The sequence below is a fragment of the Boleophthalmus pectinirostris genome, unplaced genomic scaffold (assembly GCF_026225935.1).
Source record: "Boleophthalmus pectinirostris isolate CB_2022bp ecotype Guang Dong unplaced genomic scaffold, ASM2622593v1 HiC_scaffold_14, whole genome shotgun sequence".
NCBI classification, from domain to species: Eukaryota; Metazoa; Chordata; class Actinopteri; order Gobiiformes; family Gobiidae; genus Boleophthalmus; species Boleophthalmus pectinirostris.
The window spans coordinates 14,997,882-15,023,726 of record NW_026571047.1 but is presented as its reverse complement, the minus strand read 5'-3'; the positions used below and the strand labels follow the sequence as shown (position 1 = coordinate 15,023,726).

The window sequence follows — 25,845 nt, the reverse complement described above, 5'->3', positions numbered from 1 at the left end:
CGAGAAAATTGTTCAGAAAAAGTCATTTGATTAAAATTACAGTTTTGGCTTCAGACACAATTTCATTACCTGAGTGCACCACACCCCTGCAGAGTTGCTTGCCAAATACAAAAGTATATCACAATGTCTGGTTTTGAGTAATAGTCTGGCTTGTGTAAACTCTCACGCTTGCTCAAACACGTATTGTGACAAATTTAACTGTTTGATTTGACCAACTATTGGCTCCAAAACAGAAAACAAATAGCTCTGACTGGCCGTCTATAATATCTCCTGTTTACAGAAGAGCTTGATTTGCTGTGAGTGCTGGCTTCTCTCTGCCTTAATTCAATCTATTTGCTGTGGCGTGCTTTGGCTGCTCTGTGTAATGTAATCTACAGATGAAAAGACATTTTACTTTGCATTGAGTCTGAGTGCGTCTGAGCCACCTGCACAATTCAGAATCAGGTGTGGGATCAAAACAGAGAGCGCGCTTCACTCAACTCATAAAAGCACACTGCATTCATGGTAAAAAGACAACCTGTATTTTTAACTAGCAGCTCATCAATCAAAAAGTATGGTCGGTACAGACACTGTATAAAGAAGTAACATAATGTTCACTTGGAGCAAACTTCCATATTATGAATAGGATTTTATTTATGTTAAATAAAAGCACCTGGATCATGTAGAGCGGGTTAATGCAGATCAAAATGACGTGGCTCTCTGCAGCAGTTACAAGGAGCCACAGTCAATAGAGCTGGAAACGCCCTCATAAACACTTCCTATTTGGAACGTAACAGATAACAGGTTAGCCATGTCCATTTAGTGTACAGACTATGGATCGGAGGTAAAAAGTTCCATTGTGACGATAAATGTCATGAACCTCTGTGCAAAACCCCAGACTACCCTTTGAATTGAAATAAGATGTCATTGTCTCTGTGGGAAGGGCCCTCATAGAGTGTTTTGTATATTTTGAAAATAATAGTAATAATAATAATCAAGAAAATGTTGAACCTTATAATTTAGTTAAGGTTTAGATCCAGACCAAGTCAATGGGCCGAGCCCAATGGTGCCTGACTCCAGATGAGCCTTTAGCCTGGCAAGGTACTTCCAGTGGCTGTGGGCAGATCGAGCATGCGCAGTAGTGCTCTTTTCGCCCGCGTGCACACGTGAATGCACGTGACCAAACGCACGGAGCACATGATTGCTTTGACCAATCAGAGTGAGAGGAGTTAGAGCGGAGCCGGAGCTAACAATTTTAAAGTGTTTTTTCAAGACAACTGAAAGATTTTGAGCTGTGAAAAAGGTCAAAATTGCCACAAAATCCAACATTTTTGAAAGTTGTAGGTGCCCAGTCAGCCGGACACGAGCAGTTTGTGATTACATTGCGCTCTATGAGAAAAATCCTCTCTTAGCCCATGGGATTTTTTCCGCTGAAGTTCCAGTGAGTGACCACTGTGTCAACTGGAGGAAGCTACAAGCAGCAATACCCTATCCAGTTATTTTAATAGATCCATGGGTCAGACATAGTACAATTGTTTCATTCACACATGTCTGAGTAACCCTTTATTATTAGTCTGTACATCTCCAACCTCAAAATGCTTTGTTCCACTTTCTGATGTCATGAAGCTGTAGTTTTCAAGTTGACAGCTACCTTTTACCTTTAGTTTATTTGCAATTCCAGGGCTGAACTCATCCAAATGATTCTAGTGAAGGTGTACGGAGCTCTTCTTGTATTACAACATGACATCAAAAGATGGAAAAGAACTCAGCCTAAATATGAAGGATTTTTGTGTTAAACATGTGTGAATGAAACAAAACACAACTCCGGATATACTTTGGATGAGGAAACAACATTATAACAGACCATAAAATAGCACAGCCTGGGCCCTTTAAACTTTCTGACAGTTTTTAGTTCATCTGAATAGGTCCAGTAATATTAACACGACCTTCCACCTCAATTCAAAACTATGAACAGTTTCGAATGATGTCATGTGACCCCAACCTATTTCTATTTTGGTATCAGTCCTTATCCGCCATCTGAGAGCCTATTTCCTCAATCTTATACACTCCAGTGATACCACCTACTTTCCTCACGTCAACTAGACCTGGCATTTCCCCCTGGTCAGTGTCACCCGCTGTCAATCAAACGTCTCGCTCGGGCGGGAGTCGGTTAGCAGGAAGTGGGCGACCAGATTATGATGGATGACAAGCTCTAACCATTGACCCTGCAAAACCACAATTCTCCGAGCTGCGAACTGTCCAGTAAAACCCATGTCAATACCATCTGTCAATATTACCTCCGAAGGTTAGCTAGGTATGATCGCCTGCTTGTTCGGCAATTTATCATTTCATCATTAGCATGCTAGTGTGGCCTGTGATGTTGATTTTGAATGAATAGGCTGCGTTCATATAGTGCGCAATGATCTGAAAACCCATAGTCAATCATTGTTTTCATTTGCGTGTGCGTTGTGTAGTCAGATCAATCTCGCCGTGACTGAATTATGAGGAAATTGGTGTTGTGAGGGCAAATCAATATGCTAACACTGACTAGCATGGCATTTTACAAGGAAAGATGGCCTTTTAATGTGTTTAGATAGTAAAAGGATGACACATGATGACACAGGTTACATACGCTATTCTCTAGAGAAAATCATCGTGGTAATAGGTAATAGGAAGTGGGTTTGAAGCAATAAGATCAAGCACTGAATTCACTTAGGCTATTTATGTTCAGTAGGCTCTATTCACACTTACAAGAAGACGTTTGGAAACATTTAGATGATGACTTCCAGTGCAGTTACCGACACTGGGTATGCGAAAAAAAAAAAAAATGGATTCAGCAGCAGCGTCTTCAACCTGTCAAAAGAGGATGTGACTCTAATCGCACCTTCGATGTCACTTATGATCAGCCGAACATAACGAAATGCTATGACATCTTTTTGACAAATTACAATACATAAATGAATAGGCAATTTATAAAAGGGAAAAAGAAAGAACACAATGACATCTAGATGAAGAAAACCACCCGCCCCATCGTCAAGAGTCCAAGTGATTCGCATGTTTTCAAACGTCTTCCGGTTTTGTGATGTAAGCGTGAATAGAGCCTTGACTTTTTTTTTTACTTATTTTAACTCTTCTTTTTAGGATCCAAGTATATGTAAAAATATCATATCATTGGCATTTATTTGTAGCTTTTATGGCCAGACTTGAGGATGATGAACAGTCTAGCCTAGATGTAAACATTTTAATAGATTATTTTTTTCAGACAAAGGTTTAGTTTGTTGCTGTGATGTGTCTGTTTAGCTGATTTAAACAGGTTTGGGCAAAAAAAGAATCTATCAAAATAAATGATCGGAAGACCAAATGAACCTCGTTGGACTAGCCTAAAAGTGAGAGATAATGTTTCGATTTGCAGAAGGCTACAAAATTTGAATATAAAGTCTGTCCTCTGCAATAAAAGGCTGCAAAAACAGCTGATTAAAAATGTAAATAACAAACTTGCAGTGTAATCTTTTAAATAAATGTAAAGTAATATTTTCTGCCCTTCTGTGCTCAGTTTTACAGTCCATTCACTTTGTGTGTGATACCCAACCAAGACTTTTCGGCTATATGCAAGCTTTAGCACATTCCTGATGGACTGAGATAACACTGAATACCAATATGTATTTTTTATATACACATATATATATATATATATATATATATATATATATATATATATATATATATATATATATATATATATTTATTTATTTTTTTTTTTTACATGATCTGCCGCCATATTGGATCGAGTTATGTAAACAAAGTCACTCTTTTTGAAGGTGATTTGGCGCTTTCATTTCTTAGGTTAATAATCATCTTTGCCTGTTACAAGTCTTTGAAAAAGAGCCATGGAAAGCTGTTTAATAAATCTATTATGGTGCTGAATGCCCCAATGTCCAGATATGTGCACTGACTACACAATGTGAAGTTGGCAAAAATCAATAGCACCTCTAGCCTAACCTGCTGCTATTTACTACCTTTTCCAAAATATGTGAAACCGTTTAATTTGTTTCCAGCTCCAGGAGCAGCTAACAGTGCACACTTCTGCTGTATTTAAATTCACATCAGACGTTGCACAAGCTAACACTGCCAAACGGTACAGTCCACATTAGCCATGCTTATTGTTCAACTGCCACACACATTAGTTCACTGCAAAATGTCTCTTCTGTCTGCTAACTGCATTAAAATGTGTTTAATTGATGTCATGTTTTCATATTAGGCATTGACTCGGAAATAATAAAGCTTTCAAAACTATTTTGAGAATAGCATGTGCCTTTTCCACAACAGATATGGCATGGTCTTGCTTTTCTATGGTAAACATAACATACTTTGACCTTTGAAAAAGCAGGAATGGATTAGAGTTGATGAAACTATTATGTTATATTTATGTAGTACAGGGGTATGTCTACTAGCCAGACTGGGACCTCCGCTCAATTTCATTTCTCTCCAGCAACAAGGTCAGGAATCGGAATGTACCTGATGTTTTGCAAGAACCCCGGAAATTGTAGACCATGCACTGGACAATCAGTGAAGAGCTGTGAAACCCACACTTACTTGGACACCACTGAGCATTCTGGCTCATTACATACACATTGACCAAACAGCAGCAATTGGTAATTGTTTTTTTTTTAAAGTACCCGCCTACTGTTGAGCAAAGAAATCCTAATGCTGCGAGGTCAGACAGTTTCCAAAAAGTGAAACCAGTTGATGAATCAGTCTATGGTGTCTATGGTGTCTACACCATAGACTGTCTAAAAAAGTAGACCAAAGGAGTGTGATGTCACCCATAGCGTTCGGCTCTAGTCAAATGAAGCTCATTGAGCAGTTAGCATAGGAGTAAATTTGGAGCAGAGTTCCATACTAGGAATAAGAATTTATTTACGGACAAAGTAGCAAAATAAAAAACACCAGGATCATGTAGCACGGGTTCAAATGAGCATTGTAATACCAAAATGACGAGGATCACTGCAGCAGTTACAGTGAGAGGGATGACCATTTTTCAGTTTAGTAGTAGTAGTAATAGTTTATTCAATCACAAAACATAGACTACAACCCCATGGATCATGACCAAAAGGGTTTAGGCTGAAGTAAGAAGTACTTATAATGCCAAAACCTAAGTCAGTTGGAGTCGATGGAGCCGGAAACGCAACCATGCTCACTTCCTATTTGGAACATGGCGGCTAGCACGTTACCTATGTCCATTTATATATACAGTTTGTGGTCCACACTTTTTCATGAGTACCAACAGAGCAGCTCAAGGTTTAAAGCTAAATTTGGCTTGAAATTTCTCATTACTGTCAACTTGCATGCTTAACAACCACTTTTAATAGCAATTTCCTCAGTTTTGTTATAGTTGGGTAATGTACTGTAAAATTGAATTGAACTTGTTGTTATTGATCTTAAAATGAATTGTCTGAGCTCTTTGCGCGGTGGTACCTGCGGTGACCTGGGTAGTATTAAGTGTAAAAATATACACACTCTTAAAACGCATTCCCATAGACCACTCTTTATCTAATTTAGCTGTCTGACTGAATACAACAATTAAGCGACAAAGCACAAAAGCTTGCACATCCATTTGCTTAATTTTCACCTATGGCTAATAACACAGTGAAGATGTATTGTAGAGCGTTTTTTAGTATTCACTATTCAACATCCAATCAGGTGACCTATTGCTCCCATATACTAGAGAAAGTGCTAATTACTGAAACCCATGACACCCAAATACCAGATAAAAACCGCTTTTACCTCTCCTAAATGTGCTTTGAGGTACTTTTGTGACACATTAGTTGCAGCGTACCTGATCTGCGTTTGAAGAGCTGGCTTTATTGGTAGTGTTCATGCAGGGCTGTGCTTTGAAGCAGACACCTACTGTCCACAGAGCAATTTTAAAACAGTGTGCGGTGGCAGGAGGCAGGCGTCTGATCATTAACGGCAGCGGGGCGTCCATAAAATGCTTATTTTCACAAGGCCGCGTAAAATAGGTCCCTTGTGTAACAGTGAAGCAGAGGACTGGAATGGAATATTAATATGACCACGCCTTCGGCACAGCTTAGCCACAATACACCACCAATGTGAAATCACTTTGAAATGACAGGGTCCGGGCTTGATTCAGGGTATTTTTCTTTGATTACTGAAGTTGTAGATAAAGTTATATCAACAGGTTTAACAAGTGCCACCATAATTTTAAACACCAACGCAATTGATTCAAAAACTGTGAGGACTTTTATTCAGAATAACTTGTCAAACCAAAAACTGCTAGTAAAGATCAGGTCAGATCTGTGGAGGTGTCTTTTAGCAGTAAAACACATGTAATTGGTAAAGAGGAACATTCCAGAAAAAGCAATAACATTTCCATGGAAACAAGATACTGGTTACAAGTTACATAAAGCTTCTTTAAGATTTAGCATACAATACTCCAAGATGCAGTATTATGTTCCCTCTGTACAAATGACTTTATCAACTAAAGCTTTAGGGTAAAATTGTAATTGTAAATTGGTGTTGCACCGATCCAATGCTGGTATCAGATCTCGGCGCGGATACTGAAGAATTTGCTGGATCGGATATCGGCTTCCAAATATCGTTTCAGTCAATATCCTGTCTTTACATACAGTATAATGTGATGCAATAAGACTATTTTCTGGCTGTAGTTGGCCCAGAAAATCTCATAATGCTTGAACTTGAACTTGACCTAAAAACTTGAACTTAATCTTTTTTTTAAATCGTTATCGGAGCTGAAAAAGCTGAATCAGTGCATCCCAAGTTGTAAGTAACACTCTGAACTGAAGCCTAGTAAGAAGAACAATTACCAGTTACTATAAGTGTCACCTGTCAGGGTACCATACATTCAATGCCACTGGTCGATAACGTATTTTGTGAATCGTGTCACACAAGAGTTTGCACAGACAATTCCCATTGGTAAAAAAAACAAATGGTTGCCTCTTACATTTTCCATTACTGTTGTTTGACTCCCTCTTGCTTACAAAGCGCTACAAGGTTACTTACCACTACAGGAAGCAAATTAAACATTGATTAGAATCGGTAATGAAAGGTCAATGAGATAAAGGTGAGCTCATGAAACAGCGGAGACGCTCTTCCCCTGACGCCATTTTGTTTTTTCTTTCGTTGTTTTGTTTGTCATTTGTAGGAGCAGCTCTTTGTCTCTGAGTCCGGCCCAGCAGCGCAAAGAGAGCAGTGACTTCAGCACCCCACCTGTACCGAGAGGGAGGCACAAACTATCGAGCGGGCTGATGGAGGGTGCGAGGGTGACAGGGACCAGCTACAGGCATCTACAAGAGGACAACGCCGCTGATATGGAGTCTGTGAGGAGGTGAGGGACCCTGTCCGCTCTGTGACAATATGTTATTATAGACTGAATGTGGTCATAATGGTACAGTGGTGTTCAGAAAAATATGATAGCTTGGAAATGCAGCTCAGTGACGTGTCCCAATTAGTGATGCCTCCACAAAGCGGTGTAATTGTTTTTCCCCTATCTTTACAGTTATCTATGTTTAAAGGTGCATTGTGTAACTTTTATGGTGGATGGTCCAAATCCTTTGTTCGAAAATGTTTTCTCCATGGAGATGTTCTTGCTTTTGGAAAGTGCAGAAGAAGAAAGAGATCCACAATGCAGTTCTTTGAAGCTCCCAATTTTTTTTTCAATGACACCACAATGTGATGTTTCAGGTCAAGCCCTTCTTCAGACAGGAATGTCTTGAATGTTTCACTGTATGGTATTAATTCTATCTTCATGGAGACAAAACCAGACAAACATTCCTTCCATAATCTGTGCACCTTTAAAGTGAATGATCTTTTAAACCTATTTTAAATGTTGATAATTATAAGCACAAATGTATTTTTTTCATCTACTACATCCAAAGAGTAATTCAATTCAACTAGGTCCTTCAACATAACTTACAAAATACAGAATCTCCAAGTCTTAAAGCTGCCATCTGCACAAATATTAGATTTTTTTTTCACAAGTAGATGGCAGATGTGAAACCTGTTCCCCTCTCCTCACCTGTGCTCTCTGGTCTTCTTCTGTCAGGTCAAAACTGGCACGCTATCAAACATCACAAATGTAGATAGCATCTAGTGGTGATATATGGGCTCTTGTGTTATGTGCCGTTACCATTTACCAAATCTAACTTGATAATTCATTAGGTCACTTTTTTTTCCTATGAGAAAAATATATTTTTGTATTTGTTTACATAAAGACACCACAAACAAAACAATGCATGGTTGAAAATGCTTAAATGTCACAACAAATAAAATGGCATTTTAAACATTTTTACTGCATATTTTGTGGCGCATTAGTGAACAATAAACCCCGCTGCTTCCTCACAGACAGCCATATAACCCCGGACTAACTGAGGTTAAGCTGGAGTGGCACTGGCTCCATTTTGGGAAAAGAACTGCTTTATGAGTTCTGAGCTCAAATCGGAGAAGTGTTTTGTGAAATCTGATCCTCGCGTTTATAAATGCGATCTGCCTTGGCCGCCCTCTCTCCCGGGACTGTCACTATTCATTTCCCCGATACTCTTGATCCCAAATAGTATCAGAGGGTTAGGGGAAGTCCAAAAATCAAAGCGTGCGTGTGCATAATCTAACTATTCACACTCACTGCTGGTCTCTGATTGAAATAGTGCTTGAATCATTGGCGTTATCGCGGGTTACAAATTCGACAACTGTGCCCGAGCTAATTAGCAGATGACGCAGTGGCAGTGCTCCCTGTCATCCACAATGGTTTTGATTTGGGAGCTTAATTGGGTTATTGAAATCTTCATGGTTGGGCATATAAAAGCAATAATGAAATTCAAACTGAGAGGGATGACTGGAGTTATGTAGGGTGACTAGTGGTGAGAGTGGAGAATTGTTGTGAGTTGAAATCTGATGTATTGGAGATTCTTTAGCTTAAATTTAGACTGTTACACATTGAGAATTTCCCATAAATCATTAGACACAGTTGGTATGCAAGAGAGACAGCTTTCTCTCTTTTTACTGATTAGTGCTAAAATACAACAGGGTAATACTGCAGTAGGATGTAGCACTCAGCAGTTGTACTTGGACTACTTTCTTCATCTTCCATGTCTTTGTCTGTATTTGGCATAATAGAGCCCAAAGTCTGCGTTCACTCTCTGCTCTCATAGTTGCTGAACAGTAGCTGCAAGACCTGCTCCTCTCCATTGAAATGAATTGTATGTGAGTTCCCTCAGATGTCTGTTTCTGTGGTGGTCAGAAAAGGAAGATATTGTTCATTTATATACAACTAAGAAGACTTAGACTTGAACTTTATTGATCCTCAAGGAAATCGTTTGGACAGTAGCTGACACATCACAATCTATCTATGCATTCAAGGAGCGTCTGTCTGTGTCTCTGTTTGTTTGTTTATCCGCGCATAACTCTTGAACCACTCATCCGACCGATCTCAAATTCGGAGGGTGTTGTCCTAATGGTACGGGTGTGTGCAGTGCCAAGTTTCATGTAGTTAGGGCAAAAAATGCTAAATATATGGTAAAATGAGGGGTATATTTTAAACTTTTGGAATAACAGACATGGGTCACATGATAGGGACAGGTGACATCACAGGTCACATAACATCACAGATTAGATGACACCATAGGTCACATGACACCACGGGTCACATGACATAGGTCACATGACACCACAAGTCACATGACATCACGGGAAAGTGTAGCCAATGACAACTTCTGAAGGTATCGTTGGCTACACTTGGAATCCGTAAGTCTTCTAATTAGTACATTATAAGAACAAAGAGCAACAAAATAAATGGTAATCATAAATTCTAAATAGCAAAAATGGCAAGAGACTGGTGTCCAATAAGACATAATGATATAAAAGTATAAAAGCAATGGTCCAGGGAATTGTATTGGGAGTGCATATGGCAGACCGTGCACATGTTGTGTTTATGTTGTAATTATTACTTCAGGTGAGTTAGCGTGGGATAATACCTATGGGAAATAATTAGCATAGTTTTACAATCAAGTGTCAGTAAAAGAAGTAGAGCTGACTTCAAATACAACCATTAGTCTGGTGGTCTTAAACTACTCTCATTATTGTATTCTTGGGGGAAAATACTTTTGGATTTTGTTAGTGTGTCTGTGTGTTTGGTGCTGGTTGGAAAGGCTAAAATATTATAAAACAGCAGTCACGTCATAGTCATATGTGTACAGCTATAATGTTTGAATATAGACTAGCAATTTCTTCTCTTTACTGACCCCTTATGGCACGAGTTGAAAAATACTCAGCGACATACAGTACATGCAACTGACTGTAGTGCTCCTTCAGGTGGTACTTGGACAACTAGCTCTTCAGTATGTGGGCTTTCCTAATTCATTCATTTATTTATTAATTTGCAGTCCACATTTAGACCTGGTTTAGGCCTAGATTAAACATGGAATAGTCCTGTTATATACTTGATTTAGATCTGCCGGTCCTCTAAATGCCAAATGTTTTCTTTGGTATTTGGTGTGAAAAGTTTGAAAGCCCTTTCCTTTTCCTTTCTATTCCTTATTCATTATTTACATACAATATATCCACGCACAAAACAGACAGAAGCGAACACAAAGAGGCTTGCTTACAACGCATTTACCCTATATGCTAAAAAAAAAAATCCCTTGAATACAGGATGAGGGCCAGTGTCATGTCAGGTAACTTGCTGACTCGGACTTTGAGAGAGCGAGACTGTGAATTCCGCTGGATTAATTTCAAGCCTTTTTTTCCCCTTCGACATCTTTTGCATTCTAGCCTGCGTCTGCTGCTTGTTCTGGTGTCGGGTGAGGACAGCGGGCCGCCCTATTTCCATGGCCATCACGAGGGAAGGGGAGAGCTACTGGCACTCATTCAGGAGTATATTAAAAAGCACTGTGCACAGACCTACTCTTTGGCACCAGCTCTTCTCAGTAGTTAGCTATCTGGGGGATGGCATAACTAAGTACAAGCTGATCATCCGCACTGGCACTAGTTGAGAAAGCAGAGGCTGTGACTGAAATAGTAATGATAAAACCTCTCTCAACACTACCAGACGGACGCTGTCAATTTTGGATGGAGCGACTCCCAAAGAAGAGGGTTGATAGATAAAATATTGCATTTAACTGCTGTGATTAGGAGAGGTGGGTGGGGATGGTAAGTGAGTGGGACGTCAATGAATTTAAATGGAGTTCTACAATTAAAAAGTTTCTTCTACACTTTTGCCTTTCAGAAGCAGCGTGCAGGAGTCATGCCATGCACCAACGCAGCAGGCCCCTACATTATAAATGATGAGTATATTGTGTCAATCATTAGACAAGATGATTGGTGTAATTTTCTCAGTGCAAACAAATTAACAGAGATGTTTGCTTCCAAATATGTTAAAGCAAATTATGAAAAATCAAGATGGCATTTAGCAGTCGTATGAACTGAGACATTATGCAAAATAGCCTCACATGAGCTGTGCACATGTTTAAATGATTTCCCGTCTTTATACACTCACTCAGAGTTGTACTTAACATGATTTGAGCATGTTTCAAAAAATTCAAGTGCATTTAAAGAACGTATTGTGCTTGTGTCTGCTATATAATTAACACTGATGACACCCTTGGATCATCATGTTATAATTTGGACATTTTAAATAGCAACATTCATCTAAGACAACTTAATAAAAGAAATAAGTCAGCTGGCATGTGGTGCCCAGTGGGTGCTGTCGGCACCTCCGATGGATCGCTCCACATGACCCTCTCCAGCTGCAGATTTTTTTTCTTTTTTACCAAAATGACTATGCTATGCTGCCGAATTCTACGCGTATCACAGATTAAGAAAATAAAACTAGATCTCTTTATGGAGTTGTGGCGGCCTGTGATCTCAGTGTCACTATACAGAGAGATGTTTGACCAGGTCGGTGTGTCTTGCTTAATTGGGTAATATTTATGTAATGAGGAAAACTCAAATATGTGCTCAGACTGCTCTTTGTTTTCTGTGTTGTATTAAAATGTTGAAAACTTAATAAAATATGACAATATAAAAATAACAAAAAATAATAATTGGAGAACTAAGTAAGTTTAGAGCAGTGGGTATATACCGGTGGCCATGAAAACAGGAGTTGATCAGCAAAATAGTGTCTTGCAAATAAGTCATTAAAGATCACTCAAACATGCACAGATCACTCCAAATACAACTTTAGATGAGTAAATGGTGAGTGGAAACAACGATAACATGGTTAAAAGCTCTGAAGCTGTTTTGCATAATACTGTTATCCATTTTACGGCTTAAAATAACTTTATGTAACAATTTGATTTGAAATTTCGACATGTTTGGTCTCATTTGGGTTACCGGTTATCATGCTGAAATTCCTCTCTGTGATCCTAAACCCCAGCAACTACAGCCAATCATGAATCCGTGCTAGTGCAGCCTCTGTTGCTTGGAGCTCTGGCTGCATGCAGTTCCTGTAATAGCTCAGATTGTACCAATTTCAAATGCCCTGTGTTTGTGCCAAAACGGCTGGGCGACACTGCTCAATCCTATTTGTGCATCGCCATTTAAGCTAAATAAAAATGGAGCACAAATAAGTACAGGGGAGTGAGCTTGTGGGGCCAATGGAAATAGGAATTTTCAGATCAATTCTTGCAGGAGAATAGAGAGTACTCAATCATACATGAATCACTCTAAATCCAATTACAAGTAGGTCAATGAGAAAAATTAAAACATTAAAAGCCCTTTAAAGTTAATTTTGCATAATATGTCCCCTTTAATAATACATAAATACCCTCGCTGTAGCTGCCACTCTTATCGCAATCTGACTGAATCTTTCCCAAAATCTGCCAATCTTTGCTTTTTGAGCCTTGGTTTTGACAGCGCTCTTTAGCATACAATCTTTAACTGTCACTGACTCGAGAAATGCCCTTGTTCTGAGTGATGTCATTAATGCTGTCTCTCCCTCGTGTCTCTTCTAACTCATTCACAAAGTGCAGAGAGATCCTTCTGTTCACTATTACCACATCTCCTCTGCTCAGCCTCTTTACAATGACGGCTATAAGATCCAGTGCCAAAACTCTCCAAGTGACCCATTTCCATAATTTACATTTTTAAACAAAGCTCCGTGGAGATCAACACTTCTTTCGGATTTGGAAAAAAATAATCCCAAAGCGATCTCTCAACCGCGCAACACACATTCGCAAATTCACACTTTTCTCACACGGAATAACAAACAAACTTGTGATGAATTTAATGAGGATTTCGACTAAAAATTCACAAAGCTGCGATAACGCGATTATACTTTTCCTTTCGTTTTGTTGTCTTAAGCTTGTTTTGGAGTTCATTAGCTATTGATAATTCTTTTTCTTTTTCATCAGCTGGGCCAAAAATGACCCATTTCTTGCACTTACATCCCATATAACACAAAGCTACCACAAGCAGCTCCTCCTCTCTCTCTCTTTCGCTCTCTCTCTTCCTCTCTCCTCCCTCCATCCATCTTGTTGCCATGGCGACCGGGTCTCATCTCTGGGAACGGAGAGAAAGATAGCGCCGACATGATGAGAGGTGCAGCCAGGGAAAGATGGAGGAGTGTTAAAGAAGAGGTGCGAACATTGAACTAAAAAAAAAAAAAAGTTATCAAGTTAAAAAAAAAAAAATCTCTGTGGTAAATTATAATTATTGGATTGTCAAAACATGCAGTGGCAGATGAGGACATGTTTTAATTCTCGACTTATTTTTAGCGGGGTTACATTTTACCTCCAGCCGTGCATCTCTGTCATGTTTAATACCAAAGGGAGAAGGAGAAACTAAATTGAATTATATAAATCTGGTTATGCCACAAACAGTCTCAGAAGATTGACAATAAAAACGCTACTGTCTCCTACAGCAGTGCCCGGGTGAGGCCAAATCTGAACGGAGAGTTTACTAACAATATTAGCCTCCATCGGCGCTCAAATGTTCGGTGAGGCACTGCCGATCTTACACATTTAGATATATCAATTTGAAACTTCTATAATTTTCTAAAATAAATGTAAACAAAACATCATTACTTGTGACATAAAAAACATATTTGTGTTTTTTGTCTTTTTTTCTTAAGACACCACAAAAAAATATAATAAAACAAACTATACAGACACTGGAACATTAGAAAATCCATACAGAAAACACATGTACTGTATTTGTGTACATCTGTAGCGTGGTTTAAATGTCCTAGTTCATTTTTCTGTCATATTAAATGTGGATTTTGAGAATCTTATTTAGTATTTGAGTAAACTAGGTTTGAATGAAAATTTATGTAAAAATTCAAATTAGAATTCATGTCAAAATTAAGTATAAGATTATAAATTTTTGTGTGTAGGTGTGATTTCCTAGCCTGACTTATCAGCCGGTTGGTTTCACTTCATGGAAACCGTCTGACCTCACGGCATTAGGATTCATTTGCTCGACGGTAGGCGGGTACTTTTTTCATTTAACCAATTTTTTTTATTTATTTATTTTTTTTTAACTTATTTATTTGAGACAGGGACAGCACACAATTTTTGCATTTTACCTTAACAGGAGAGATGCATTGTACATCAGGTTGTAGCATCAGTGCTGTATTTCCACCTGTAGTCCCTGGACAGATTCATTGATTGATTGTATTTAACTGACCTTGACTATCAACTGTTCTGGAGACCTGTAGCATGTTTTGGGTTGATGGGGGAAACCGGAGTGCCCGGAGGAAACCCATCCAGACACGGGGAGAAACATGCAAACTCCACACAGAAAGGCCCGGGTGACCCGGGGATCGAACCCGGAACCTTCTTGCTGTGAGGCATGAGTGCTAGCCACTCAGCCACCGTGCCGCTGCTAGTTGGTCGTGACGTATGTAATCCACCGTTAAAAAGGCTAACTGGTATATTAAGCCTTTCCCAAATCCCGTAGGAAGAAGGGCAATAACGTCTTTCCCCTTGATGAAATTCACCAAACATTCTCTTTATTTCGCCTTTAAATCCTCGATCTTGGGAATCGTTGCCAACACAGAATGTATGGCTCTTCACTTGACTGATGCCCGAACTCGCACTTCTCGTGTTTTTGCAAATTCTCAGTGTATTCTGATTCTTGACCTAGTCACTGGAGAGAAATTAAATTGAGCGGAGGCACTACAATGTCAATGTCTACAATGTCTCATATAAATCTATGGATGGACTTTGATTAAATGTAAAATAAATCATCTCTGGGTGCAGATTGGACAATTTAGACTGCATGTTGAGAAAGCAAAATGACCAAAAAATAAATTAAAAAGTGTCTTGCCTTAAAGTTGCCTTGTGTAACTTTTATGGTGCCGTGTCCATTATCTGCTTGTTTCTATGAATATGTCATTGCTCTGCCAGAAATATTCCACAGTATGATATTAAACAGCTCTGCCTTACATGTATTAAATTGGTGGTTTTATAGCTCAAAAACACCTAGAAAAACAAACATTCTGACTGTGAGTGGGACTGCTTCTCCACAGAGCTGACCTGTAACTTAGAAAGGTTTAATACATTTGACGGACCCTCCACCAGAAAAGTTATACAATGCACCTTTAAACTCTGTACTTAACTAAGTTTTTGTTTTGTGTTATTTTTGCAGTGGTTCATAATTCCCAGCTTGTTTTTCTCTGTAAACTTTATACTACTCGTAGCTCCCATTTCCAGGGAGACATGAGTTTTGTGATGCTGCACTGTGCCACATTGGGAGAGCTTTTACCTGTCAGACACCAAGCTGCCAGTTCATTATCGGGTAGACTTCCTATCGCTGTTGAAATCTGCCCCAACAGGCAATAGTTTGATAAATTGTGTTTCCATATGCCAGCTTGGAACAGGCACTTTGCAGCATAATAAGAAATGTGTGTTAGCTTGTGGAAATAGTGTCGATAAAAGAACTGGTAAACAACTTACAAAATCATACCAGAATTATCTGCCAGTATACTATATGGGTCAAGATCGGGTCACCTGTATTAACCAGCAGCAATAAGCATGTTTGAACAATTTCTAACTTTTGTGATACTATGGAATAAGCTTATGATAGCAATTTCAGTACCACAGTTATAATAAAAATGCTTTTTAAAAAATAATAATTGTGTATTTTACCTTGTGGCCTTAAACTAGTTGCCATGAAGCTCAAGGTCATATTAAAACTGTTCAGTAAAACTCATTTTTTTTAATTAGTAAATAATTTTAAAGGTCTTAGATTACACAAAATTTACTCATGAGCTTTCATGTTATAATGTATCTTCATCACAAACATACTTGGAGTTGTGTTTTGTTTCATTCACAAATGTTTGAGGAACACTTTATTATTAGTCTGTCTACATCTAAAGCTCAAAATGCTCTGTTCCACTTTGTGATGTCATTTAGTGGTAGTTTTCAAATTAACAGCTACCTTTTACCTTTTGTCCAGTAGAGATTGGAAATTCCAGGACTGAAATCATCCAAATAATATTAAGGTGCAACAGAGTGCTTTTCCATTCTGCTTTTCTGTGTGAATGAAACAAAAATTAAACAAAACACAGCTTTTTTTTTTTTTTTTTTCATGAAGAAACAACATTGTAACATATAGTAGATCAAAACAAGTGTCATATGGGCTCTTTAAAGTATTTAGTTTAAATGTTTCTATTTCAGTTTTCAGTTGTGACACCATATCAATACTGAACAATGCATATTTTGTTCCCAAAATATACAAAATATCATTGGCAAGATAATCCAGTTATTTTCTGGCCAGTCAGAGGTTTATCTCATTCTTGAATTTTAGTGAAGTAAGCAGCCCATTGAGGAAATTTTTTTTTTAAAGTATTGTTTTGCCATTTTATATGCCATTTTATATTCTAAGCATTGTGCAGAGATTAAATGCTTCACGCCTTTTTAACAATCGGTAAAATAAGGTTGTAAAAGTCCCCGGTATTGACAGATACAACTCCATTCTGTGCTCTTCAGTCCTGTTTCATTTCTCTGAGGGACTGGCGTCTCAAACAAAAAGGTCACCATGTAAATGAGTGGCGGTATCATTCTCACACTCCCTCTCTCTCTCTCTCTGTCCTCCCTGCAGGTGTGAAGGCTCAGCTGGTGGACGGGTTGGCACTCTCCTCAGCAGGACCTCACTTTCTCACTTCTCCATTCGCAAGGGCTGGACCGAAGTACCCTGCACCCACCTTGACCGTGCTGGCATCTTTCTCCCCCCCTCACTGCGCACCCGCTCCGTTCCCATCATCCCCTCTCTCCAGGCGGGTGACCCAAACCAGGCGCAGAACCCGGTTGGCACGACATCATCGACTGCTATCACCGACACCAACTCCCCTTCAGCTCCTTATGAGACAGTTGTACTCGGGTCTAGCGCTAACTCTGCAAGGCAAGTTTGCGGCACCATGACAACAGGGTCGGCCATGGAACTCAGGCGGGATTTGGACGAGGCAAACGTGGACGCTCACAATGAGACTGGGAAAAAGGAGATGCAAAACACAGGCTTGAAGGAGACAGGCCAAAGAGGAGTCCAGGAACTGTGCCAAGGTCAGACAAACCTGGAGTCTGGAAGTGCAAACTGTTCCTTGGAAGCGACCGCCGTTCCCAGCTGCCGAGCGGCTGGTAGTGGGCACGCCAGGCCTTCCGCGAGCTGATTGGATTAACTTTGTAAAGCTTCACAGACACTGTCTCCAATAAACTGTAATACCGTTGGCGTGGCGATACAGGATTGTTAGCAGGTGGGCCCATCTGTGTGGCGCTGTCGGACCAATAGCAGATGCTGGGATATTTGGAGTGAACAGATTGAACTGAGGAAAAAACAGTGACACGACAAAAGAAGTTACACAGTGAAAGAGAGAGAGACTTGTGAATACATGTGATCCAATACGGACTAACAAAGGCGGGACTCGAGTGGGAGCTTGACTTAAACAGTGTATTGAAGAAATACAAGCCACTATTTAAAAAGGAGCTTCTACTAGAAACCAAAATAGTGTGTCATCTCTATGTTGTTTCTCTATTGTAAAGAAATGAAATTATATATGTCATATTATATATGTCAGATAGACGTATATATATTTGACATACAATTGTGACAAAATAAAGACTAAGATAATGGTGTTATACAAGGGCTTTTTCATTTCAAGCTGGTGTTGACACTGTGTGAATGAAGGTGTAAGACTATGACACAATGGGTGTTTTGAAAGAATGGCAACAAAATTGGGTAACACTTTATAATAAGGTGCCATAATAAACAGCAAACTAGTCATTACGTAACCCTCTGTTAATATTTATTAATTGTTACAAAAATATCTATTTGGTACAAGTTAATACTTTTTTCATCTTTAACTAAACAGTTGTTTGCATAAAATCTGTGTATTAATGTTTTAACAAATAGAAAACTATTTATGAACTAATGTATTAATATTTGTTAATAGTTAACTAAATGCCTTGATGGTACTAATGAATAGTTATTTTTATATTTAAATCAGGGGTACCCAACTTCCAGGCTAGAGACCAGTACCGGGCCGTGGGTCCCCGCCCCCCTCCCCTCTCCCATACACTGTGTGGACTGTAAATTAATAACACACATTTTGCTATTTAACTATTAAATTAAATATGCACTATGCACATTTTCTGCTAAGGGTTCCACCACTTCCTTGTCTCTACACAGATAATTATGCTTTGCCCGAACTCACTCCTACACAGATCTGACCTGTAACTTGGCCTGGAAGCATCTTCTGCTTGTCCCCATGGAGAAAAAAGTGCCATACTATTAAACACTCCAGTCAAAGTGTAACATCTGAAATGATGCTGAGTGCGCTACCAGAAAAGTTGCACGGCGTACCTTTCCTTAAATATTTACAGTTGAGTAAGAAAGATAAAAACAACAGTAGCATTTTGTTTTTATTTATTACAAAAGTAAAGGTCAGTAAAGGGCCAAACACTGTACGACAATAAAATGATCAAAATGCATCTGTAGCCACAGGGGTGTAATAAAAGGGGAATATTGTTTTCACGCATTCCTCTGTCATAATAATAAAGGTATTTGTGAGTGCTGGCAGTAAGCAGCGAGTTTACCCCTCAATAATATTCTCATATGAGTTCTCAACTGTACAAGATGTGGCTCAGTACACCAAGCCTTAACCCCATAACCACAAGATCAGGCAAGTTCTAGTCTATTACTGTTGTGAGACTTTGTTCAAAACAATTAACTCATATCTGTACATTCGACTGCACACCTTCCTGTTATCTGCCTCTTCCCTGTACACAGTATATTATGAGTTATAGTATCTGTCCCTATGGCAACACTAGACACCTGCTGAGCTGTTGCCACCTTCTCAAGAATCCTCATTAAGCATGTATACCTCCAGCTCTCCTAACAACGCTATTAATTAACGCTCATTGTTTTCCCTTTCAAATATTCAAGCACTCGGCTTTGGAGGTAGGGGTCCACCGGATTAATTAGCCTGGAAGGAGGAAGCACAAAAGCCAAAGAGAGACTTGTCCTATGGAATTACTCTTTATTGTCTACCTCACAATGACAAATGGGATTATGGGTAATTATTTGATGGTGGATTACAATCACAGGGAGAAAAGAAGCATATAGTGGCCCAGTAAAATCTATCAGTGTTGGGGTTAGTGCTATTCTGGGCGTCTCTTGTGAATAGGGCCACTGTGAGCAATTACAATGCCGTTGAGAGGGCCATTCTGTGCAACTTCTAAATATACCCTGTGATGTATTTGTTACTCTGGCTACAAACATAAAGAGGTTTTGAATGGTGATTTGAAGGGGCATTCCGAGCGCACTGTAAGACTTTTTTTCCATGTAAGCAGAATCGGTCCATGGTGTATTTTTAAATTATTAATAAGCTTTAAATTTTCCGCTCCTGTACATTTTTATATATATATGGAGATGAAATTGAAAGCGGGGTACCTGATTCAAACCGTGAAAACAGGAAATTGGTATTGAGACTGTTACATGGGTCTATATTGACTCTCATAAACCCTTAGAATTTTATGACAATGTGCTGATTTTACAATATTCTCTATGGGGGAATAACTACATTTTAGTAGGCTATAAGTTGAGTATCCCTACATCCTTTACAGGTGCACTATGTAACCTTTCAGTTGGGGGTCCGTCACCTGCTTGTTTTTATGGATATGTCATTGCTCTGCCTGAAATGTTTCACACTATGACTTTAAACAGCTTTGCCTTACATTTATTCAATTACAGATGGTTTTATAGGTCAAAAATACCAAGAAAAACAGGCATTCTGAATGTGAACGGGGTTGCCTCTTCACAGATCTGACCTGTAACTTGGTCTGTTTTGGTCTCCAGGAAGATAGAAAGGTTTACACCATAATGTGAAATATTCCACACAAAGCAATAGCATATCCACAGAGAAACCACTTTTGACAAGTCCTCCAACAGAAAAGTTACACAATGCACCTTTAAGTCTAAATTAGACATGTCAAACTCAGGCCCGGGGGCCATATTTCCCCCGTGATATAATTATATTTGGCCTGCGAGATCATATCAAATATGTATTAGAGCTGGCCCGCGGGCTACAGATAGACTATAGAGACATTATTTATTTAAAATGTTGTTATTATTTTATATTTAGTTTGTTCTAGATTTAATGTTTAAATAAAACTATTATTAAACATTTATTTTAATAAGAAATGGTTTAGCATTACATAGCTCAAAAGAAGAGAAAACATGCAGATGTTGTTGAAATTTTTCAATAAATATTTAGTTTGGCCCACGACATTTTAAATTTTGTGAATTTGAGTTTGACACCCCTGGTCTAAATAGCCACTTGAAATACTGATTAGATCATCATCATAATAAAACGAATAATACTAATAAAATTTACTTTTAACAACAATACATTTCAAATAAGCAGGAAGAGGGGCACCAAAAGAGTTACGCAACCATAAGTTTCACAATCATTAGAAATTAGGACTGCTGCCATAGCGATTACCAATTTAAAATAAAATATTTGATTAGCAAACAGTGAAAATGACCCTGCTTTTAGTATAAAAACTTACTGTGACAAAATTTATAAAAGCAGTCATTTTTCACCAAGAGAACTCTCTGTAGCTTAGACTTAGACTTAGACATAGACAGACTTTATTGATCCACAAGGTAAATAACTCGGACAAGCTCTCACTTTCTTTGTGTTTTTTAAAATATGTGACCACTTTTGAATGTCAAAAGTCCTTAAAATAAGCAAATGAAATCCATGGGTAGTTCAAGCTGGTGAATGTCTGACTGTCTAGACATTGTAAGAGTTGCATCAGGTAGGGCATCTGGCATAAACCCCCAAATCCATATCACTCTTTCTGATGTGGGAATCAAACCCCCAAAACTCTTCATCCCCTTTTTGTTCCCTTTTTGTCAGCGTACAATATTTTGGCTCGCTATAATTCAAAGGGAAACTTCAAACAGTTTTGTGAAGACAGATTCCTATGGGCTTTGTGTAGCAGAAGCAGGTGTGTGTCAAAGATACAATTACTGTGAGGTGTGTACGTTTGTGAAGCAGCAGGTGTTTTCTCATATTTGCATATTGTATTAAGAGATGGGGAGGGAGTGACATTTGCGTTTGAGACCTGCTTTTTAAAGAATCATTAGCAGAAGATGGAATGCACATAATGAGGAGTAACAGACTCTACATTATCACAACAGCTCTTCATTATAAAGGTTCAAGCAGGCCCTGATTGGATGAATTAAGGGTAGTAAATGAAAGCGAAAACATATGCAGTACTATCTATTTTGGTCTTGTTTTTAAATATGCACTATGTAATTTACCAGTGGTCTTTATTTGGATGCTTGTCTCCATGGAGATGTTATTGTTTTGTGCATTATATTTCACAGTATGGCATTAAACCTAGCATTAAAGGTGCACTATGCAACTTTTTGGATGAGGGCCCATCACCTGTTTGTTTCACAGTATGACATTAAACAGCTCTACCTTCTTCAAGTACAGATGGTTTTATAGCTCAAAAATACCTAGAAAAACAGGTATTCTTACTGTGAGCGGGCTTGCCTCTTCACAGATCTGACCTGTAACCAGTGTTGGGAACTTTACTTTTAAAATGTATTCCCCTACAGATTACAGATTACATACCCCAAAATGTAGTTTGTCAACAGAATCCATTAAATTACTTAAAGTGAGTAATGTAATCTGAATACTTTGGATTATTTGGTTTGCTGTAGGGAAGCAAAGACTCGGACATCTTCACATAAGATGTTTTGTCTGCTAAAGGAAAATGAAAAGTCCAGACTTTACTTAACCAAATTTTAAAAAGTATTGATAGAAGAGGAGAAGACACGGTCCGCATGGCATGGTTTATTCCTGTTAAATCCTGTTTGAGACATAGTGTAGACCTGGTTTTAGTTCTGGTTTTGTCCTGGTTTTGTCTTGGTTTAATCCTGGTTTAGATCTGGTTTAGACCTGGTTTAGACCTGGTTTTAGACCTGGTTTAGACCTGGTTTGGACCTGATTTAGACCTGGTTTTAGTCCTGGTTTAGTCCTGGTTTAGATCTGGTTTAGACCTAGTTTAGACCTGGTTTTAGATCTGGTTTAGTGTCTGGCAATGAGTGGAATAAAAAAAGGGATATAACCCAAAATGTGAAAACAGGAAAATGCATCTGTGTAATCCATTTATTTCAACCAAGTAACTGTAATCTAATTACTACTCACTTAAACAGTAACTGTAACGAAATACAGTTACTCATAATTTGTACTCTGATTACATAACTCTGGTACATATAATCTGTAACTCCCCAACACTGCCTGTAACTTGGTCTGATTTGGTCTCCATGAAGACAGAAATGTTTAATACCATACTGTGAAACTTTCCAGTCAAAGCAATAACATCTCCGTGGAGAAAAGTTACACAATGAGCGCCTTTAATCAAGGTGTTTTATTGCTGAAGAATCTACCTTTAAAAACAAGTACATTCTTACTTTGAGCAAGAACGCCTCTCCGGAGATCTGACCTATAACTTGGTCTGGTGTCGTCACCTGCTTGTCCAGTGGGATAGATAAGTTTAATGCCATACTGATGAACGGTCCAGACAAAGCAATAACAGCACAAAACCAGAACAGTTATCCAGTGCATCTTTAAAAGGAGCAATATTCATATTTTACAGCTGATGTCATCAACTTTCCCAGGGGGTGTGATGCTAACTGAAGGTACTGCTCTGTCTGAAGCTCTGTTACTCAAGTTAATCTGACCTTCATTTTTTTTTTTTACACAATCTGACCATAAAGAACTACAACAGATGAGCTGATCCGTGCTCTTAAAAGCATCTCTCTCAAATTACATTACAGCCACACACTAACAGCCAACAGCTTTTTCAGTCACTCTCATCTTTTTGTTGCACATAAAACACCTAAACAGGATAATGAACAGTGGCAGTGTTTGCTAATGAGTGCATTGTGTATCCAGCGTAACTGCTGAACATTCCACCATACAGGTACATGTAGAACACCACTAGTGTAATGTGACTGTAAGTGTCCGTAATAAATGCTGACTTCGAACCACACAAAATGAGATGGCATTTTGGAGAACAACTGACCAATCTGTTTTGCAGTTGCAATTTTTGCTCAATTCAAAAATTTGCTACAGTGAAGTATGATATGATATGGAGTAAGTATTTGTAATATTTGTGTAATTTGGTTTTAAATTTATGACTAAACTAAAAGGCAAAGCAGTCATTGCATAGTGAGTCTACTCTAACTGAACAGTGCAGTAGAAGCAGTGGAGCATGGTGTTTTCTTTAGAGTTTCTTTCCTCTCAGAAGAGCTTTAGGGGCCCTTAAACAGACATTGATTTTTTTAGGTGGTGGGCTGCTTTCTAAAGTCTAAATTATGTTTCGCTCCTGGCACTAGCAACCGCCGAACAGTTTGGGGTGATGTTCCAACAAACACACAATCTTCACCAACAAATTAGGAGCCGTCTTCTGATTAGAACTGAAAATGCAATCGCTTGTTATCAGATTTGGGTTTTTGATCAAAAGCCATTTGATTTGGGAAATATGGCGGTGGGTGGTGTGTTTACTGAAGTTTACTAAAAAAAAAACAAAAAAAAACAAAAAATGTTCCATTCCTCCAGGAAAATATTTGGTTTTCTAAAAACAACATTTAATTGGCAAAAATAGACTGAAGCATGCAGTGAAATTGGAATTTTCAGATCAAAGAGCAAACCAGGACTGAATCCGAACTTACTTCAACAAAGTAAAGTTGCAGTCTAATACTTAAGTGGGGCTCAACGCTAAATCATTTTTTAATTGTCTTTTTTAAGATAGAAGAAGATTTTAACTGTGCACAATGTGTTTTATTCTCTGCTGTTCCTGCCTGTTTTGCCATTTAGTGCAGATTATCTTAATTTGCAGATTTGTGGTCAAGTCAAAAATGAGTTTGTGCTGCCAACTATGGTTAAAGTTAAGTTAAAGTTAGTTCAGACTCCACCCCTCCTCCCCCTCACTCTCCCCTCTAATCCTCCAGACCCTGCCCCTCCTCATCCTCACTTTCACATTTACTTTCACTTTAAAGGGCACATATTTCACAATTTTCTGATCTAATTTATAATGTTGTTTCCTTGTCACAAACATACCTGAAGTTGTGTTTTGTTTCATTCACATGTTTAACACATAAATCTTGTATATATAGGCTGAGCTCTTTTTTCAGACTAAAAACACTCCACCTTGTGATGTCATGTGGTAATACACAAAGTGCTCCACTTTCTTTTTAAACTCCATACACCTTTACTAGAATCATTTGCATAATTTCACTCTTAGAATTTCCAATCTACTGAACTAAGGTAAAAGGTAATTGTTAACTACCAATTGAAAACTACCACTACTAGGGACGTAATGATATCAAAATCTCTCGGTACAATATTTATTGTGATATTATCTGGAGGCTAACAAAACTGTGAATATGCTACTTTTTCCTCTTAAAATGCCTTGACAAGACGTAATCCAAAGAACTACGATCTAAAAGTGCTTAGAACTGTTATTTTAGTTATGTTATTTTTGTTATTTTAGCTGTGCTGCTCCATAACAATGAATTTAGGCAAAAAAACTTGTGATTTGATATATTGTGATGGCACAAGAGACTTTTGACGATACGATATCACGATATTTTGGTTAGTGTTACACCCCTAACCACTACATGACATCACAACGTGGAACAGAGCATTTTGAGCTTTGGCAATGTAGGCAGATGTAATAAAAGGTTTCTCAAACAAAACACAACTCCACGTATGTTTTTTGATGAGGTAACAGCATTAAAACATTCTTAGCTATATATTCAGCAGCAAAGATTAGAAATATAAGTTTCCACAGTAAATTATACACTCTAAAATCTAGTTGTTTTTTTTCTTATAGTATACAAACCACAATTTCAGAACCACTGGAAACACACCAGTGACAGAATATATACAACTGACTGCCCTTATGACATAGTTTTAACCTTAAAGCTTTACATTTCCAATTCAAAGTCTAACTCTGTCGAGCACAAATCTATAGCACACACTCCTCCTATATATGTGCATAAATATTTATAGAACTTCAGTACAGAGGTCCTAGCAGATTTGCACTATAGGAAGAAGCTGCGTTTCCCATGTAAAAAGTTGAATCGGTGACAGTGCAGACTAGAGCTGAGGAGGAGCAGGCCTGATGTAAGTATAATGAGATTCTGTGTGGATTTGAACAGGCCAGGGTCAATCTTTGATCAGGCCACCCACCGAACCAGCACAGCCCACTGAAGGCCCAGGCACCAGCCCAGCACCAGCGCAGTCACATTCTCTGCAGAGGAGGAGGGATACCTGGGAGGCAAGACCGCGGAGAACCTGCCTGGAGGTACAATGTG

General features: G+C 38.6%; 1 protein-coding gene across 1 annotated transcript in view; it reads left to right on the top strand.

The window, feature by feature from the left end:
- The window catches only part of nrg3b (neuregulin 3b), a 407,490-nt gene extending 389,873 nt beyond the window's left edge, over positions 1–17,617 (top strand). The window contains exons 9-10 of the mRNA XM_055150551.1: positions 7,163–7,345; positions 17,053–17,617. Coding sequence (XP_055006526.1) covers positions 7,163–7,345; positions 17,053–17,617 — 748 coding nt within the window. The remainder of the gene's footprint in view (positions 1–7,162; positions 7,346–17,052) is intronic.
- Positions 17,618–25,845: the final 8,228 nt, after the last annotated feature.